General features: G+C 43.8%; 2 protein-coding genes across 2 annotated transcripts; both read right to left on the reverse strand.

Moving 5' to 3' along the window:
* Nucleotides 1-527: 527 nt before the first annotated feature.
* On the reverse strand, nucleotides 528-14,380 carry unc93b1 (unc-93 homolog B1, TLR signaling regulator). Its single transcript, XM_030095079.1, has 13 exons — nucleotides 14,213-14,380; nucleotides 11,901-12,017; nucleotides 11,692-11,833; nucleotides 11,438-11,591; nucleotides 11,195-11,356; nucleotides 7,717-7,846; nucleotides 7,541-7,634; nucleotides 4,131-4,255; nucleotides 3,177-3,359; nucleotides 2,832-3,105; nucleotides 2,636-2,757; nucleotides 2,437-2,559; nucleotides 528-1,977 (listed from the first exon to the last, which is right to left on the reverse strand). The coding sequence occupies exons 1-13, from the start codon at nucleotides 14,213-14,215 to the stop codon at nucleotides 1,708-1,710; spliced, it is 1,899 nt and encodes a 632-aa protein (XP_029950939.1). The 5' UTR covers nucleotides 14,216-14,380; the 3' UTR covers nucleotides 528-1,707.
* Nucleotides 14,381-14,988: 608 nt separating this feature from the next.
* timm10 (translocase of inner mitochondrial membrane 10 homolog (yeast)) lies at nucleotides 14,989-18,817 on the reverse strand. Its single transcript, XM_030094182.1, has 2 exons — nucleotides 18,627-18,817; nucleotides 14,989-17,345 (listed from the first exon to the last, which is right to left on the reverse strand). Exons 1-2 carry the CDS (start codon nucleotides 18,695-18,697, stop codon nucleotides 17,150-17,152), a joined length of 267 nt encoding a protein of 88 aa, XP_029950042.1. The 5' UTR covers nucleotides 18,698-18,817; the 3' UTR covers nucleotides 14,989-17,149.
* Nucleotides 18,818-19,865: the final 1,048 nt, after the last annotated feature.

The raw sequence follows: 19,865 nt of genomic DNA on the forward strand, positions 1-19,865 counted from the left end.
ACAAGTTTGAAATAAACTGTATAGTTTTTATTCAGAAATGAAGTAAACTGTTGTTTTGCAGCAGTAAGGCTTCACATCTTATTTACAATACTATCTATATATGCATACAGTACATATTTATAAAACTTATTTTGTTAACACAGAAGAGAATTTATCAGTAAATACTGCAAAAAATCTAACGTAGCCGTGATTATATCAGGAGATGGATTTTGGATAAAGGTAATGAGCGCTTATGTTTCTTTGAGTCTTTGTTTGACTTCATGAGTAGAAATACGTGCGGCTCTGCTTCTGACATCTTAGTTTTAACACCGGAAAAGTTCCTGCCACCACCGGGATTCAAACCTGGATCCTTCAGTCTCAGGGAGTTACCCAGGAGCCTCTGGCCTGATTACCTAAAAAAATCTAAAAAAATAAACGGTAACACTTTACTTGAAGCCCCCCTGTATAACACATTATAAGTAGTTATAAACACTCATACATGATCAAAATGCTTTATAACTCACTATACAGCATAGGGTTAGGGTTAGGGTTCGGTCCTGGCATTGTGATCATCTATGAATGTTTATAACTATAGCTACACGTGTTATAATGGCATAATAATGCTTTATAAATGTACTTATGTGTTATACAGGGGGCTTCAAGTAAAGTGTCACCAAATAAACTAATTTAGCAGATTTGTGTGTCACAAAAAGTGCTAATTCAAATAAAATACAATGCTTTCAGCTCCTAATCTCATATTATAAATTCTTTGTAAAAATATATTTATATAAAAATATGTATAAAACATACACGGAGTTCAGGAAGAAAGATTATTATAACATGTTATTACTGAAAAGAGGTATGATAACATGAGTTTTAATTCTTCCTTCCCCTTTTTAGACAAGTTGAATTCGATATGTTTACTCGTATGTAGATTATTTATTTTGTGCAAATATATTTTCATAAAATATAGATTATTTATATTGACTTTATAAACTAAATATATTTACATACACGCACTCATATACAGATAAATACACTTAGAGTACGTATTTTTGTTTTTGAATGAGTGCAGGTGTGAATACATACATTGAAAGAAATCAATCTGAATTAGTATAAATACATTTTTTTTTCTTTCTGAATGTAACACACACACACACACACACACACACACACAGTGTACAGTCTGAACGTGGTTTTCCTGAATCACCACCGCTGTATTGAGTTGTGTGGGTTTTAAAACACACATCTGTACCTGCTGAATATAAACCTCCATTCACGCTCACATTGATTTCCTGCCTGCAGCGTGTGGCGCAGCCTGCGGACGCCCCAGGCTGGACCGGCATCTACCAGGAGACGCTTTTTTTTATCGTCTATATGCAGGCTCACTGAGGTTTGAAGATAAAAATATCACCCCCTCTCAGTGAATCTCACACAGGCCGGAGTCAAACCGATGCCTCTATTTAGTCAGTTTTTTCTTCTTTTTTTTTTAAATGACAGGTTTTGAGTTTGATGAAGCAGAAAAGAAGCAAGCTGCCCTTTGAGATTTATCAGCACATTTGGTAAAGAGGAGCCGCAATCTGTGTAGTGAGAGAAAAGTTTGGTGTCGTAATCTGAGTTTGTTACCTCAACAGCGTCGGATGAATAATAATAATAATAATAATGATGAATAAAGTCCATGTTTGTTTCTCTTTCTTCAGAATAAATAAAACCTGGACTGGCACCTCGTTACCACTCCTCCCTCTCCCCTCCCTCCTCCTCCTCCTCCTCCTCCTCCTCCTCGGCCTCCTGCTGGCGGCGGCGGCGGCGCTGACCCTCGCCTCCCCTCCTCCTGGCTCCGGGGGACTCAGCTCCCCAGACCTCCTCCTGCTCCTGCTCCTCCTGCCTCTCCTCCCCCCCGTCCCGCTCCTCGTCCTCTTCCTCGCCCTCCTCATCCTCGCTCTTTTCTGAGTCTGACTCATCAGAGTTGTCTTCCTCCAGGTAGCGGTAACCTTTGACCTGAGGACCGAAAAAGAAAGGGACGTGTTACAGTGAGGACGTTTTACCACGAAGCTTCGATCACACAGAGGCTTCATTGACTAATTGTTCTATTTGTGGGAGTTAAATTCTCACCACTCAACAGTTCTCCTCTACGTCTCAGTTATATAAGAGACTGGAAAACAAAGTGTTTTCAACTTTTACTTTGTGAAAAACTTCTAAATATTTCCTGATGGGTTTTATCCATCTGTCTCCTCTAACGTCCAGATTATAGAGCATCTTCCTCATCCCTCCTCTGGCATCATTTACTGCTTTTATTTTTGCTTTTCATCACCTGACCATGTCTGGTAAACAGACGTAAGGAGTCTGAACTGCGTCTTCTAGCATGGCTCCACTGTCTGGATGCTGTCCGGTGAAACTCTGGCAGTACTGGCCTGACTGAGGGACCCTGTCAGATATAATCCAGAGAGGCTTCGTCACCTTGTGCCGTGGCCGGGGGATTCGAGGGAGTCTGTACTGCACTTTCGCGGCCAGCCGACGCTCCATCAGCCAGTAGCAGTAGCAGGCCAGCAGCAGCGTCACCAGCAGGATGGACAGTTTGGCCTTCGGACACACAAAGTAAAGTTAGGACAACGGAGACCTTGTAGCCCGGAGACGTTTCGCTCTAGCAGCCTCGTACCCTCATGGGGAGGTGGGCACAGAGGTAGACGATGAAGATGGCGATGGCCTGCCACCAGTTGTAGATGGTGTAGACGAAGTCCAGGCGCTCTTTCTCCTCGGCGTACAGCACGCCGAGCAGGACTGGAACAGAGGAGAGTTAGCGCTGAGGCGCCTCGCCGGCGTCCGGGTGAGACCGGCGGGCCGCGGAGACTCACTGCTGACTCCGGTCCGGTTGAGAGCCGAGCCCAGACCCCACAGCGCCGCCACGGCCAGCAGCGGGTGGAGGAACTCCTCGTGCTTCGGCTTCGGGGAGAACGCGAAGAGGGCGACGAGCAGCACGAAGTGCACCACGGCGCCCGCCGCCAGGCACGTCCAGCGGGGGAGGCGCAGCAGGAGGAGGGGCAGCGAGGAGAAGACGGAGGCGGACAGGCCGTAGACGGTGATCAGGAGCCAGAGTCTCTTCAGGCCCAGGACGCAGACGCCGTACGACTGAGGAGACGGGAAGCACGTCAGACACTGTTTCACATCAGTCTGAGGCTCGTCCTTCTAGAAGTCTTTACCAGGGAGAACCCCGTGATGGCGAACATGGCCTCGAAGCCGCTGTAGATGAAGAAGGGGCAGAGCAGCCGCAGCCGGTAGTCTCTCAGGTGTTTGAAGGGCAGCTGGAAGATGTTTCCCCACCCGATGCTGCGCAGGTCGATCTCCTCCGTCGGCCGGTACGCCGGGCCGCACAGCACCAGGAACTGGAGACGAGGAAACATCAGGAGTGCAGCCACTGGGCAGGACTCGCATTTTAAAACTCCAACACTGTATATCGGCAAAATTTTTTAGAAAATCAGCTTTAAGACATGATTTTAAAATCAAACTGGAGCAGTACAAAGCTGCACGAGGCTCTAATCTCCATTTGATTTACTTTTTCTACAATAAATATGTTACAAACGTGTCAACTTCATAGTTAACTCACTCGTATACACGTACAATAATTCTGCTGATCGAAATTTTTAGATTTTACTCCTCATCTAAATTCATTTTTCTAGTCTCTTTGAATTACGTTACACAAATTAACTCATTATAAGTGACTGGACGTTATTTGCAGAGGCTTCTTTTTCTCATTTTGGGTAAGACAAGATGTAAACGAGACTTTGTGCACCACCTTGTGGTGCAAAGTGGGATTACAAGACGCAGGCTGAGGCTAGCTGGAAGAAAATTCTGGAAATTCTCGCATAATTTATTTATATGCTTAAGAAAAGACAAGATCTGTCAGTAAATATAGACATTGTTCAAGAATCACAATGTTTTACAGTAACGTCTCATATTAATGTATCAACATGTTCTTCATTTAAAGTTTGGGCGGAGTGTCAAAGCAGCTCTGCTGCTCTTCTGACTCATTTTTACATTTTATGAACTGTTGGTTGTTTAAAAAAAGCTCTTGACAAGCATTATGTTGCATTTACCACATCTGTTGTAGAATTTTGTCACAAAAAGTCTGGTTTGGTGTCTTTCTGAACTCTTACAATGATCATGGAGAGGAAGGCGAAGGCCATGAGGACGCTCTCCACGTAGATGAGCAGCATGGACTGGGGCAGCTTGGTGAGCACAGTGGTGTTAAAGCCGGGGATCAAACCGTGGACGTCGGCACCTGGTGGAGGCCGAAAAAAAAAACCTTTAATTCCAAATAAAGCAAAAACAGTCCTCAAGCCTGATAGAAAAGAAACAAATACGACTCTTTTACCAAGAAATACTTTTGAAATTGTCTACAAGTGCCTGAAATGTAGATGTGAAAGCGAAAGCAGCTTCATGCTGTGTGTGTGTGTGTGTGTGTGTGTGTGTGTGTGTGTGTGTGTGTGGGGGGGGGCGTCAGGTGCTGTTTGTGCTTTTGGTGATTTTTCAGAGAAAAGAGTGGTGAGACGCCTGAGGTGATGTGAAACTCTCCACGGTTCTGTTTCCTCATTCTGCTGCTGACTTTAAAAAGGAAGCATCAACTTTCACATGTCTGCAGTCATCGGACGAGGTGTTCAGGTTTACATGTGATGGTAACAGCGCAGACACAAATCCTGCAATTAAACATCTAGTTTCATTGATCTTCTTGAGGAAGTATTTCCTCTGCATTCAACCTGTCCTGTTCGGGGTTTTCAGTGTTTTGCAGCAGCAGAAAAAGCCAAAACCCCCAAACGAACCCAGTTTCACCCTGTAAGGTTGAGGTCTGGGTGATAATCTTCAGCCTTCACATGCAGAGTATCCACCAAACGGTTCACTGAAGTTCAGTTTCACTCTTTTCAAACACTTTCAGAAACTCTTCGGTCTCCAAATGTTCCAGCGGCTCGTTGTTAACCATGTTTTCTCTCTCTCTCTCTCTGGCTTTTGTAGTTTGGCAGGTAGAGTGATGTTTGTTTACCAGCTTTTCTTAACCAACAAAGAGACTCGTGGCAGCAGAGATAATAAAAAGGGAGTGAAGCTCGGACAAAAGAGCTGAGGGAAGCTAGGAAAAAAAAAAAACTCCACACAGAAAGGAGGTAAATGCCAGAGCAGATGAAGACTGATACCAGCACCAAAAGAGGTCATTTTAGGTCCTGTATTTAGAAATACAGAGAAGTAATGAGGTCCAAAAACGTATCTTATTAATATAATTAAGTCGATTTTCAGGCTTTAGTTCAGTGAAAACTGAATGAGTCAAAACTAAATGATTCAATATAGCAAGCCCTGGTCCAGAAAACATATATATATATATATATATAAAACAGTTAGAAATCCATTCAAATAACATTTAAATTCTTTTTTTTTTTTTTTTATTTAATTGTTTTTTTAATTTGGGCCTTAACAAACCTTGTGTTTGACACCCGGGAGCCAGTTTGAACAAAGTAATGAGGACAAAGTACATAAATCTGCCTTCACATGTAGAGAGGAAAGTAGAAAGCAGACACCGGAGGGACGTGCTGGTATCTGAAAATAGTTGTGGCGATACAAAGAAAAACACATTCCTGTCATATTTCAGCTCCATACCAAGGACTGTTTAAGTTGTGCTCTGTACATAGTATTAATCTTTCAGATTGTATGAATAGTTCACCATCCAACCAGAAAAACACAGATCATACAGGTGTGTGTATGTGTGTGTGTGTGTGTGTGTGTGTGTGTGTGTGTATTAAAGTGTCCTTCAGCAGCACAGCAAACAAGCTGCCACTAACGAAGGTTTCCTCTGCAGCCATCTCTATGTGTGTGTGTGTGAAAGAATGAGAGTGAATGGCGAATGATATTCAGTATAACATGAGTCCGTTCACACTAACACCACAGATTCTGAAGGAGACCATTTATCAAAGCAGGTTGAGTAAAAACTCTGCGCCTCTTCACCCTGAAACGAGGGAAACTCTGAGATTTCAGTTTCACAGAGGAGGAAACTCAACCTAGAGAAAGAGGAGAAACTGTGATCTGATTCACAGAAAGAGGTAAGATAACCTCTCAGTCAGTTACTGCAGTAACACACTCTGGAACTAACCTGGAATTAACCTGAACTAACCTGGAATTAACCTGAACTAACCTGGAATTAACCTGAACTAACCTGGAATTAACCTGAACTAACCTGGAATTAACCTGAACTAACCTGGTCCGGAGCAGGTTTTTCCCTCAAAGCCTAGTTTCTCTCTGACTCCGCCCACTTTCCGCCACATATAGTTTCATTTCCTCCTTCATTAATCCAGCTGGACAGTTTAACAGAGTGTATTTCTGCCATCTGTCATTTAAAACAATTATATATATTTTTTAAATCTGTCAGTCTTGTTATATTAGAGTCCATTAGACTCAGTCGGTAGAGTCTTTTATCACCAACTATTATCTCTTGATGAGGATCTGTGGATGAAGGCACAGCTTTGCTGCACAGAAGATTAAATATTGGTCAGGAGTTGTTTATCTGACCGCAGAGTTCCCAGACAATCATCCTTATTCGCGGAACAGTTTCACGTCATAGTCCATCATCTACCTAAAACCTGATCCGTCAGCTATCAAAGAGACACTTAATATTTACTTTTCATTGTAAAACATGTTAAAAACAATCATGTCTTCCCATGAAATTATTCCAAGTTGTCACCTATTTGAACAATGATTTAAAGGTGCTGTAGGCAGGATTCAGCATCTCTGCCATCTTGCTTAGGTTTACCTAAGCAAGATGGCGATTTGAAACCCAGCACAGCCAATCCTGTCCTGTTTTCTCTGACATCACGCCCTTACGCAAGTTAAGCCCCTCCCACAAGAACGTGTGACGAATGCCCCTCGACCAATCACGGTTAGAGCCTGAGAGGCTCTTCTGATTGGTCAAAGATACCTGGAGCTGTGGAGATTCCTTTTCGGCTCAGAACAGAGACAGATGGAAACGCTGCGCCCTCGCGGTAGTGCAGTTATGCTACACTCCTAAAGGATTATCAATGGATACTCTAACATTTAATCCAAAGAAAACACAGAAAAATTAGCACTGACTAGCAACATCCTGCCTACAGCACCTTTAATATTTCAATTTAAGTTGCTGCCAAGTTTTTGGTGACATCATTGCGATTTCAAAAGACCACATTACAACTTCTGCACTGACCAGAGCAGTAATGTTCTCCCTCTTTTTTGCAGCTGCAGTTTGTTGCGCTACTTTCTAAAAGCATTCAAATCCGCCGTATGAGCTCATTAAAACGAAAACCCCTCCCTCCGCTTCCCCGTTGCCATGGCGACTCATCAAACGTGGCTCTATTGATGCCATTTTTTTAAAGTTGTGGCGTGCTCACTTAACTCCGAGAACTCTAGAGGACATCAACGCGCAGCTGAGCGTTTATAACCTGCTTTGTGAAACGGTCTCCAGGAATCATTCGTTCACGACTCTCGCTGTCGGTGAGTCCCACCATGAGAACCTCTCCGCCCTGCAGCTCCACGTCTGGATGCCAGCGGTACTCACCACACTTCTCCACCCTGTCCAGGATGTGGGCCTTCCCCTGCAGGTCGTTGTTGAGGAAGAGGCTCATGGGGAACTCGGCGAAGACGAAGCTCAGCTGGAAGAAAGAAGAAGAAGACGGGCTGGAGCGTCTGGACTGGGTTCAGGTCTGGATCTGCTGATGAGCTCAGGTGACTCACATTGAAGATGATGTAGAAGACGGACTGGAAGACGATGATGTAGCTGTGGCACGCGCCCTTGGGCAGCTTCTTCTGGTCCTGCACGTGCTCCTGCTTGTAGTTGACGTACTCGTAATACTGCTGCGCCATCCTGCAGGTTTGAAAAGGAAACAATTGTTTATGGATGAGCAAAAAGACACAATCCTGCAACTGTGCATGTCCAGATTCCTGCGAAGGACGATGAAACTCTGCTCCCGGTGGAGGTGGAGGTCTCTGCACGGCATCCATGGACGTGCTTTTATCTGGCTGTGAATTTGGTTTCACTCATTCAGTTGTTTTCTTTGCATGAAATCCTTCCAGTAAACTCGGATGTTGAGCTTGCAGCTCTCTGCTGCCGGTGTGTTCTGTCCTGCTGGGTCTCTGCAGTGCTACTTTAATCCTCGCCTCCCAGCAGGAACTGGCTTTTTGAGTTGAACTCAGCATGGAAACACTCGACGCGGTGCAGATGGTCTGGAGTCGGGGAGCCGAGCTGCTGTTTGGTGAGCTGGCTGACGGTCTGGCCGTGGCAGAAACAGTGATGTTCAGCATGTTTACGTCTCTCGGCCCGATGCTAAAACTGGCTGTGTGAACACATACTGACTGGAGTGTGAAGGCTTTCTCTTTTCATTTCCCAAATTCAGCATAAGTTCACGCAGAAAAACTGTGAGCGTCGCCTTGAGACTCTTCACAGCCGGAATATTCTGCTTCCACTTGAAGGAAATTCAGTTTTTCTCAACCTCGAGCAACTTGACACTGATGTACGAACATGTAAGAACATTCATAAACAAACTCTGCTTCATACTTTTGGATTCATCCTCACTCTTCAGTCATCATGTGCTTTTCCATTCACTCACATCACCTGACGTTCCAGTGAGACCTGCAGGTTTCTGAACGTGTTAATGGTGAGTTCTGTCTGTATCGCCGCACAGCTGACCTTTGTCTACCGATCTAAACCCGCTTCCCTCAATCTGTCACCTCAGCAGGTGTGTAACAGCCTGTCGGACCTCAGAGGGGGTGTGAAGGGTGGAGAAAATCTTTCTTCACAGACCTATGAAACAACGTTACGGAATGGAAGAAAAGTTTTCGACCAGACGTGTCTTTAAATCTCAGCAGCGTGCTCAACAAAAATATAATCACACAAAAAAACACAAGTGGTGATTAGAGAGAGCTCAGCTTGACAAACAAAGCAGCGTCTCAACAAGCAGCTAAATGATTTTTAAAGTTCCGCAGAATCGACTGGAGAGAAATATGAGGTATTGTTGCTGCTTTTTGTGATCAGACAAAAAAATGAAACAAACTTGCTCATCAGGTGCCTAACGATCCTTCTCTGAAGCTTTGTTGTGATCGGCTCAAACACCATGTGTAATTTGGGGACGTGTGAGGACGAGTGTATAAAACACAGCAGAAGCAGAGCCAGTGTCAGCAGGGGGTGTAAAAAAATGATTTAATATCAGGTAAACTGCTCCTCGGCCAACCGATAGGCTCAACATTTACTGGTCAGTCTACGTTCCTACCCTCGCCTGTAGTCATGACCGAAATCCAGGATGCAAGCGGCTGAAATGAGCTTCCTGTCGGCTGGCTGGGCGCCAACTCAGAGACAGGGGGAGGAGCTACGTCACCAGGGAGGAGCTGGGAGGACAGCCCTACTCCTCCACAGGGAGAGGGGCCAGCTGAGGTCCTGTTCCATACGCCTCCTGGACGCCTCCCTGGGGAGGAGTTCCAGCCATGTCCCACTGGGAGGAGGCCCCGAGGACGACCCAGGACACGCTGGAGAGACGATGTCTCTCAGCTGAAATATGAACGCCTTGGGTGGCGGCCTCTCTGTCCTCCTCCTTCTCCTCCTCCTCTTCCTCCTCCATCTTTCTCCTGCTCATTGTGCTTGATGTTTTCTTCCTCCTCAGCCTCCATCAGTGATTACAGCATCTGTAATAAGTGCAGAATTTGGCTCTGCAGCTCCAAACAGCCCTGCTAGCAGAAGATGCTAATGTAGCCTGCAGTGCCAGTTTTCAGGGCCAGACTTCAGAGTATCCTGGGGTCACAGTTCAGAGGTTTTCAGACATCAGAGCAGGTGACACTGGGTCTAGTTTGAAACTGCTGGCTAAAAGTAATCATAAATCCTCCCTGTTACGTCAGTCAAAGGTCACAAAACTTTACATTGTATCTGTGTGTAAGTTTGAAACAATTTGTGGGACTCCATACTTTTCTCTGGCCTCTTCTCTGACTTGACCAGTGACGAAATGTTTAGCTCAACATCCTAGTTTAATCACTAGCTGTCTAGATGGCGTCCTGAAAGAAACGTGGACTACATGGACAGTGGGAACAGTTTTTGGGCGAAGCCTGGTCTGATGAGGAGGGATGGACGACATCCGTCCTCCTCTGCAGCTTCTCACCTGCATGATGTTTCTAAGATCAGGAACACGTGGCCTCAGAGTGACCCGAAGAATTAATCCACGCATTTATCACCTCCAGACGAGGCTGCTTTAATTCATTCTTATCAGGGTGTCTAGGCAATATTCAGAACCCCGAGTTCCACAATGTTTGGACGATGTGTAAAATGTCATTAAAAATATCATATAATCACCTCCAGAGCTCAGAGAGAAGAGTCACGTCAAGAAAACTTAGCCGGGACTCAAACCCATGACGTTCTCAGTGTGGAGGGAGTGTAAACCACTGCCCTGTTTGTTACTCCCCTACACACACACACACACACACACACACACACACACACACACACACACACACACACACACATACACACAAACAATGAACGAGTTTTTTCTTTTGCACTTGATCTGAACTCTTTGGAGGGAAGTTAAACAGTATGCTAAACACTATGCTAGCTGCTAGCGGTACTACCCAAAACCTAACATCGGAGCCACTGGTGAGTCAGTGAAACCTTCAAAAATATTATCTTTATCAGAATGCTGTGGTCTTAAACACCTGCCTATTTGAATGTGCCTTGTGTTGCTCTCAACTATAAGAGACCGCCGAGTCTATTTTTTTCTAATATACGTGAATTCCAAAAGATATAGATAGCTGTGTCTATATCTATCTGAATAGATTGTGTAATTTTAGACCAGCTGTGTTCATTTTATATTTAAGCTGTATCAAAGATGGTACAGATTTAGCCAGTGAGTTTTTAATCTGAGCTTTCAGCACCATGGACAGCGGACGCTCTGACATACGCCTGACAGGTGTATTGACACCTGTCAGGCTGCATTTGTGTGTGTGTGTGTGTGTGTGTGTGTGTGTGTGTGTGTGTGTGTGTGTGTGTGTGTGTGTGTGCGTGTGTTCGTATGTGTATTTGTTCTTCAGAACAAGTTTGTGAACTGGTTTGTGACTTTATTCTGCTTTCTGAGGCATACAGGTTTGCTTGGCTCAATAAAAGGCCCGTGGAGAATGCTCCGCCCCCCGCTGTACTGAGACCCACGCTCCGCCTCTGCACACCACCCTGCCTCACCTTGTGATATAATTCCCCAGCGAGGTCCAGAAGGGGACGATGGTGGCTCCGATGGCGACGGCCGACGGGACCAGGGTGTAGTAGCGCTCCCAGTAGTTGGTGGAGACGAAGAGGGCGTAGATCCCTGAAGCCAGGAACATCATCCACTTGGTGCCCAGGAACCTGAACGAGACCAGCAGCAGATCAGGTGTGTGTGTTGGTACCGGCGGTGGAGCGCCGTGCGCTGTGCGTGTGTGTGTCTACCTGATCAGGACGGGTGTGTACAGGAGGCCCACGATGGGCGTGACGTTGATGCCCATCAGCATCTTGCGGTCGATGTCCTCCAGGCCCAGGTTGCTGTACTTCACCTCTCGGTAGGTGGTGTCGTAGTGGAGGATGAGCTGCATCTGCAGCAGCCCTGACACACACACACACACACACACACACACACACACACACACACACATGAATACCAGCTCACCCACAGCGTGAACGGAGTGTGTTTCTATGCATCCCACCCATGTACACGCTGTAGACGATCATGGCGCCCACGCTGGCGGCCAGCACGTTCTTGACGACGCCCAGCCTCTTCCTCCTGTAGTACTTCCTCTCCTCCTCCTCCTCGTTGTACTCGGCCTGCGGGTCCAGAAACTCCCCCATCTGGAGGGGGACAGGCTCAGTTTGACGCCGGCGGGTTCCTGATGGACCAGGAGGGTCAGGGACTCACCTGGCCCTGCAGGTTGTCCTCAGGAGCCACATCCAGCAGGTCATTCATGCCGCCGTTAGGTGGCGCCGCCGCCTGCACAGCATCATCCAGCAGCGCTTCTCTTGCAGTTGCCTCCATCTAGTGGTCAAAAGGTGGAATTACAAGGATTCAACAACATTTCAGTTTTTTTTCTGAGCAATTTTTTCTCCAATTTTAATGAAAAATAAAGAACTTTAGTCATGATATAAAGCATTTTATTCACATTTAACGAGTCATGTCTGAAAGGACACATCTCTGAGCAGAGTGGAATTTTTCTATGCATCAAGATTCAAAGAGAAAACACAAGCTGGATGTGGTTTGATTTATTTCAATGTATTTCACCACAGTCCCACTAAAATTTCCTTCATTTTTCCTTAAAAAAGTCAATTCCTTCACGTTTTGTTCAATTACATTAAATCTTTTCCATTAAATTGAATTTATTTTATACTTTGCAAAAAGCTTCAAACTGAATTTATATGTAGTTACATCTGTATTTTAATGTCCCTATGGAGATTTTTTCTTGATACGATCGATGCAGTTCCCTCTCTTTATTCCAGCAGGAGTTTTAAATTTAAGTAAGATGCTTTCAATGAACGACAGTCCAAATGTTTCTCTCTCTTTGTGTATAAATGCATGATAAAAGCAGTCAGGAGGATAATTGTATAAACTGATTATTGATTATTATCTAAGTACATTAGGATTAAATCAGCTTTACTTCCTCCAACAACACTCCAGACATGTTGATTTAGATTAATGTGTTCTCTATGTAGATTTATCAAATTAATAAATAAGATTTTTTTCATTTCTGAAAACATGTTTTGTGTCTTTTGGCATCTCTATAATGAATTGATATTAAAAAAATTAAAAGAAAATGTTTGCAAACAACCAGAAGAGCTTCATTTCTCAAGGAAAAATATAGAGCATATTCAGCAGTATTTCGTATCCAAGAGACAGAGAGGTGCAAAATACAGTGAAATGTATAAAATCAAGTCTAACTTGTGTTTTCTCTGAGTAGAAAAAGTTCAATCTCCTCAGATGTGTGTCCTTTCAGACTCCTCCATTCATAAAGCCATCCTCACATCATGATGGAAGAATGAAGCAGTGAACCTTCCACACAAAACCAGGCAGGAATGTGGAGAAATGAAGCAGAGTTCATGAATTTCAGTCCAGAAGAAACATGTTCGATGCAAAAGTTTTAGCATCAGCTTCAGAGCCAAACATTTATGGAGAATTTACAAAGAGAATCGTTTAAAAATCCCGCTGAAGACTGAAAGATGCTGCAGATGAAGGTTGATTGCTTTGTTTGTTTGGCTTTATGTGGCCTTTTAATCCACCTTTTGAATTCATTTAATTTCAGTTATTTTTCTCAGTACTTTGTATTTTTGCTTTATTTTTTGCTCCTGAAACCATTTGCTTTGTCATTTGTCTTGTGCTCATTCTTATGTTTCACTCATGTTCCGGATTTTCAATCCTTTATTTCTGGTTGCTAAATCACTCATTTTCTCATTTATTTATTTTTATTTAATCACTTTTGGTTTCGAAGCTGTATCTTCTGCTCTTTATCTCAGTTCATGAGCTCATTCATATGTTCTTATTGTTATCTGTATATTTCTACTCTAAAACAATTCTTTTATCAGCTATTATTGTTTCTTATATCATTTTTTTGTGATTTGTTTTCACTTAGATGCCATTTTAAGTTGCATATTTTTATAGACTTTTTAATTCCATGCGTTTTCATTTATTTAAAGCATTTTTGGTTTGTTTTACATTTAAAATGATCTATTTTCTAGGTATATTTTTATTTTTATATTTTTAATATTTAACATTGGCTTTGAAGATCTCGATAGATAGATAGATAGATAGATAGATAGATAGATAGATAGATAGATAGATAGATAGATAGATAGATACCCTGCCTGCTCATACATTTAATCTAATTTTTCTAATTTTCTGTAAGCGCCATGTGTCCAGGCAGCCATGTGTTAAAAGAGGATCTGTTCTGAACTCAGTTCTCTAAATCTCACAGATTATAGAAACGACACTAATCTGTAATGAAAACAGCACAAGTTACACTCCTCAAATTCACATTTCTCTCACAAATGGCTCTACTTTCCACTAAGAATTAAGAACTTGTGTTAATTAAAGCTGCTGTTAGTTGGATATTTAGTAGCTGTTATTGATGAGGACTTCAGGTTCCAGTCAGTGTAGATGATCATCTTTTTTTAAACGGATGGATTCCAGGTTGTTTCAGTCAGAAAAACATCATAAATCCTGTTTTCCTGCTGTTTACTCACCATGTTAAAGCAGCGTAGCTCCTCTCAGATGGAAGGTGGCTCCTTCTGAGGCGCAGAAACACACACACACACACACACACACACACACACACACACTCACACACTGTCATGCACACCCACTGATCAGTTCCTCTTTCTAACAACACACACGGTGCAGTCAAAAATAAAGTTTCAACAGGGAAACGAAAGTAAAGTTCACTTCCTCACTGCGGCACTGTTTTGCCTTAAAGGGACACACACACACACACACACACACACACACACTTCATAGGAACTCCCAAAAGTGGATTCTGCCTCTGGCGTCTCTACTTAACCCTTTAAATGACTGATCATCTGTTTACATGCGCACTAACGATCCGATCAATATCCAGTTCTGGAGCCATCAGATTAATATTTAATCATCTTGAAGCGTTTCAATCAGAAAACTGTAATTACCCAATCATGACGAATAAAAAGATAGAGAATAAAAAAATTTAATTTGAATTTCCAGTTAAATCTAATGAACGCTGCGGAAATCTGGTGTGCTTTCTGTTGCGTTACAATGAATCTCACCCAGAACTTCGATTTCCTTTTATTGGAGTTTCAACCAATCCAAAGAAATAATAAGCTTTAATTCGTGGTTAAATGGGAAAATCCTGATGTCTCTCCAGCTGGAAGTCGGTGAAAAACAGTTAGTGCAGCACATTTATCTGGTTTTATTTGTGACAAACATCCAGGAAAAAAAGCCTCAAAATGAAGTAAAGGACAGAACAGGACACACCGAGGACAAGTCCAGATACATGATACTTTATTAGAGTCCTTAACATATTGTTCAGCTTCTGGTTTTCACATGAGAAAAAAAAAACAAAAACGAAAAAAACAAAAAACCATGGCCCACTGACACACTGACAACAGTCCACACACAAAGAGAGAGACACACTCACACAAACACACAACAAGCAAAGTTCAGGCTGATTTTCACCCAATCAAACCGAGCGACAGGCGAAAACGAGGCTTCAGAGAGGGAACGCTGCATAGAGGCTGGAGAGGCCTTCTGGCTCCAGATCAGCGCTTGTTCTGATAAGTTTTCACCGATTCACATCGAAATCACAGAAACGGGAATCTCTCAGCTGTTTAGAGGCGCTTTCTTCACTAAAAACTGACTTTCCAGTGCTGAAAATACACGTCAGCTCTTCACTGATGAACAAAACGATGTCAGAAACGAGGTTTTTCTTCTAGGTTTGTCAATGTGATTCTACTTCTGTCGTTCACAGAAAAGAACGGATGAACGTGAACGCACCATAATGAAACCGCATTTTTAAGAATGGTGCGTTCAAGACAAACTGGGAAATTAGACAATGAGACCGTCTTTTCAAATTCCCGGCCGTTGAAGGCAACAAAGAGTTTCACGGCCCAATGGTGCGTTCAAGACAAACCAAGAACTGAGGGAAAATTGAATGTTGAGTAGCAAACATATGCGCGTGCTGCGAAGCAGAATTTACAACTGGGAAAGTGAGAAATCTTGATAAGTTGGAAAAATCTAATTGGATCAAATCAGAAGCCCACTGTCAAAAAGCTTTTAAGTGTGCACACTGTTTACAGAAAACCCTTCATGAAAGCACCAAACACACATTCAGGAGAACAGTTTGTCTGATTGTTGTAAACTCCCAGCTTCCCACTGAAGGTGGGAATTACTGCATGTTCATCTCCACTCACAGGTCTGAACTTTCACACTTGGATTCAAACTGATGATCACTTTCATCAGTCTTGACACGGCAAACATTACGGAAACAGCTTTAGTCATAGAATTTCCCAGCTTTCTGAATGCATCATGAGTTCCAGATCAAAAGTTTGATCACACCTTTTCCCATACACGGGTGAACTCTCTGGTTGTGTTGTTCCGCTGCTTAGAAAGGGGAATTTTCCAATTGGCCTGAAGGCACCACACCTCCAGAGTGATTTACAGACCGATGATGCATTCAGGAACTGGGAAAACTCACAACTTTACACTGAGAAAGTGTGAATTTTGGCTCCGAGCAGCAGATTTCACATCACTGAACCCACCCGCATTAATACATGTACAGGCGCATCTCAAAACGTGAGAATATCAAAGCAGAGTTGGTTGTTTTGTCACTTAGTTTCACACGTGTAACCTACGAGATAGAGAACGCATTAATAAGGTTTATGGCTGGAAAAAAAGAAAACCATCTAATGTTAAGAAACATTGACATAAAAAAAAACTAAGATTTAAACTGTTTTAACAGAAGTAAAATTAACGTTTTACTATTCGAGTTTAATTAAGCGATAAATTACTCTTCCACAACAATAAAATGTTTTGAGATGTACTTGTAGTATTTCTTACCTCTAATACTTTAAGTCGTCTGGTTACTTGAAGAAAACAGTTACTAACATGTCAAAGTGTGTAAACATTGACCTCAAAGCCTCAAGTTCAGACATTTGAACAGTCCCACGGTTTCAGTTACCCATGAACACACCATTATTTCACTTACTAGGAAAGTGACTTCTATCACTGTGAATGGAGCCAACTCAGAAACTGGAATTTCTCACTCTCCCTCGTGACATGAACGCACCATATTTCTACCACTTCACTTAAAAAAAAAAAAACAAAAAAAAAACTTGACTAACAAAATTTTGAACAAAGAAAACTCATAGTTCGTGATTAAACCTGTCAGACGCGCCTGGAGTCTGACACACAGGCAACAGGCTTGAATGTTGGATTCAGAGACGGATGTAAACGAGCACAAACTCAGAGGTGTGTGTCGGTTTGTCTCCAGGCCGAGTGTGAAGTGAGGAGGAGATCCCGGCAGCCTCCCTCTGCAGCCTCCGTCCTGCGGATCGTCCTCCGGCGTGAAGAGGAGGCCAGTTCGTCTCAGCGGAGCCTGAACTTCTTTTGTTTTAAATTTACCCCACCCCGACCCCTGACCGCGGCGGCGGCGTCTAGCCGCTGCCCACGGCCGCCTTCCTCATGGTCTCCTCGTCCTGCACCGACAGCTCGGTGAGCTTCCGGCCCAGCCGCTCGTGCAGGTCCAGGTATTTGGCCACGCAGCGGTCCAGGCACACCGACTCGCCCTTGGTGAGCTCCGCCTCCTTGTAGTGCGGCGGCACGCACTTCCTGTGGCAGCCGTTGGTCATTCTGCCGGGAAACAGAGCGGGAGGCCCGTTAGCAGGATTTATACTTCAATACCCCCGGAAGCAGGAGCCCGAAAAATCAAAGCAAAACCACCAAAAAGTCACAAAAAATACAAAGACGTCAACATCTGTAAAGAGCCACATTCAAGAGAAACACTCAAACTTTCAAAAGATCTGAATTCAAGTTGGAACCTGACAACGTCAGACGGATGATCACAGTTCGTCAGAGTCACACAGAACAACTAAAACCCCTCACTGGAGAAGTTTCAGCCTCTTGGGTTAAAGAGTAACTGGTTTCCCTGTTAACTGGTGACAGACTGGATTCTGGATTCATGTCTGCTGTTGCACCACATTCTGCACTTCGTCATATGAGGAGGAGATTAGCCACAGGAAGAAGAAATAAACATCTCCCAAGGACACCAAAGACTTTACACACACACACACGTTTACCATGGAGGCAGTAAAACTGTTGTCTCATTAGCACAAATACAAACTTTGTAGGTTTTAAAGTCACAACAATACGTCCATTTTTGAAGGCAAACACACGTGACACCTTGAAAACAAGCTGGAGAATCACTGCACTGTCTTGACACACCGGGGGTGTGAATAGAATAGATATAAATATATAGATATACCCAGAGATCTTAGTATGGATGTGTTAAATACAGTAGGACTGGTAAATCCCTCATGTTTGAGTGACAGCGTGTGTCAGTCATTCCTCCTGCAGGTGATAAAGCTTTTATTGATCTGTTCTGGGAAAAGAGAGGAACAATTTAAGACACTTTCAAATAGTTTATCTCAATTTGCCCTTGATCAGCATTATCTGATGTACCTACAGTGAAGTCTCTGCCCGATGACACACTGCTGGAGAAACACCATTTGAACTGAGAAGGTGCAATAGGTTTAATCAACATTTAAATATCCTGATAGCATCACAGAAAGCTGAGAACATAATATTAATGTTTTATGTGCAAACTGCAGAGCTGCAGCCAAACATCAGAGGACTGCTGAAACTAAATCGATACTGCAAAACTAGACAAACCCTGGAAATGAGTGTTTGGGAGAAACTCCTGACTTCAGTCCTCGGTGGCTTCATGCATCTTAATCCCTCAAACCACAGACCGGGATTAATGGCTGCAACCGGAGCGTCCACGAGGAGAACCGGCCTAAAGCAGACTTAAAGAAACGCAGTTTGGTGTATTTGAAGGTCTTTCCCGCGGTGGGGGAATGAAGCACGTGAAGCGCGGACCGCTCGCGCGGCTAGCCGCCGCTAGCTTCTCCTCACCGGTTGTACATGTCCGCCATCATCTCCACCTCCAGCTCCGCCGCCAGCTGCTGCGCCTTCATGGGGTCCATGACTCCGTCTCACGAACGCTCGCCACCGGCCTCAGTCTGCGCCAAACTCCGCCGAGGTGACCGACAGGGAGCCCACGAGCAGTGCGGCTCTTCGGTAACCTTCAGACCGCTGATAAAACATGTGTGGACCGCTTCCGGCTGCACTTCCGCTGCAGGAAGCTCGATCCAAAGCGCTCCGGCGCCCCTACAGGACGACACCCGCATTGCAACGGCAAGATTTTTTTATTTCCATTGTACCGGTCAGTCTATTTATTATTATTTACATATATTCACAAAACCAGAAAAGGATAAAGACGTTTTTCAGAACTTTATTTTTTTTTTTACATTTTTTCCACACTATTAAGTTGTACTTGTGAAGCATAGAGGATTTATTTTACAAACGCCACTGAAACGACACTTTCCACATAAAATGTACAATGATTAAAATAATTAACAAATAAAGATTTCAAATGCAAACAGTAAGAACGTTTTCTTCCTTCTCTGAACTTTAAAACTGAAGTGCAAAAAATGAACTGTGCAGAAAACAACTGGAAAAGCAGACTTCATCCTGCACTGATCAACAAAACAAAACAGACTTGATGCGTTCGGGCGCTGAATGGATGAAGTGAAACCCAGAGGCAACGCTCATCCTGTTAATCTCCGGTCACGTCAACCTCCTCCTCCTCCTCTTCCTCGTCAGAGATAAGGTGTATGCTGCACGCCCTGATCCGAGGAGTTCCAAACGGAGAGCAGATCAGAACGTCCACCTCGACGTCCTCGTCCTCTTTGATGCTGCAGGGGGTCGTCTGGATCACCGTGGCCTCCAACGGAGGAGGAAGAGCACCCTCCTCTTCGAGCTCAGCGCAACTCACAGACGTTTCTGCAACACACACCAACAAACAGACAACTTCTCAGAAAAACGCCCGATTAAACGTGAATAAAACCCTTTTCTTTGAGGATGTTGGCATCTTAACACTGTAAAGCCAGCAAACATGTTTGAAGAACTGCAATTCAAGTGAGAACTTTACATTCTTCTTTAAAAAAAACAAACTGGAGCACCAGTTTGATATTGGTCCAGAAGTCATTTGGAAAACAGTCTGATTCCACTGAAGACCTTCAAATGGAATCACATGCTTCAGCCCTCCACTTCAGACAGTGTCAACTAATGTCCTGTGCTCCAGTCCCAGTG

This window comes from Salarias fasciatus, chromosome 6 (genome assembly GCF_902148845.1).
Source record: "Salarias fasciatus chromosome 6, fSalaFa1.1, whole genome shotgun sequence".
Lineage (NCBI taxonomy): Eukaryota > Metazoa > Chordata > Actinopteri > Blenniiformes > Blenniidae > Salarias > Salarias fasciatus.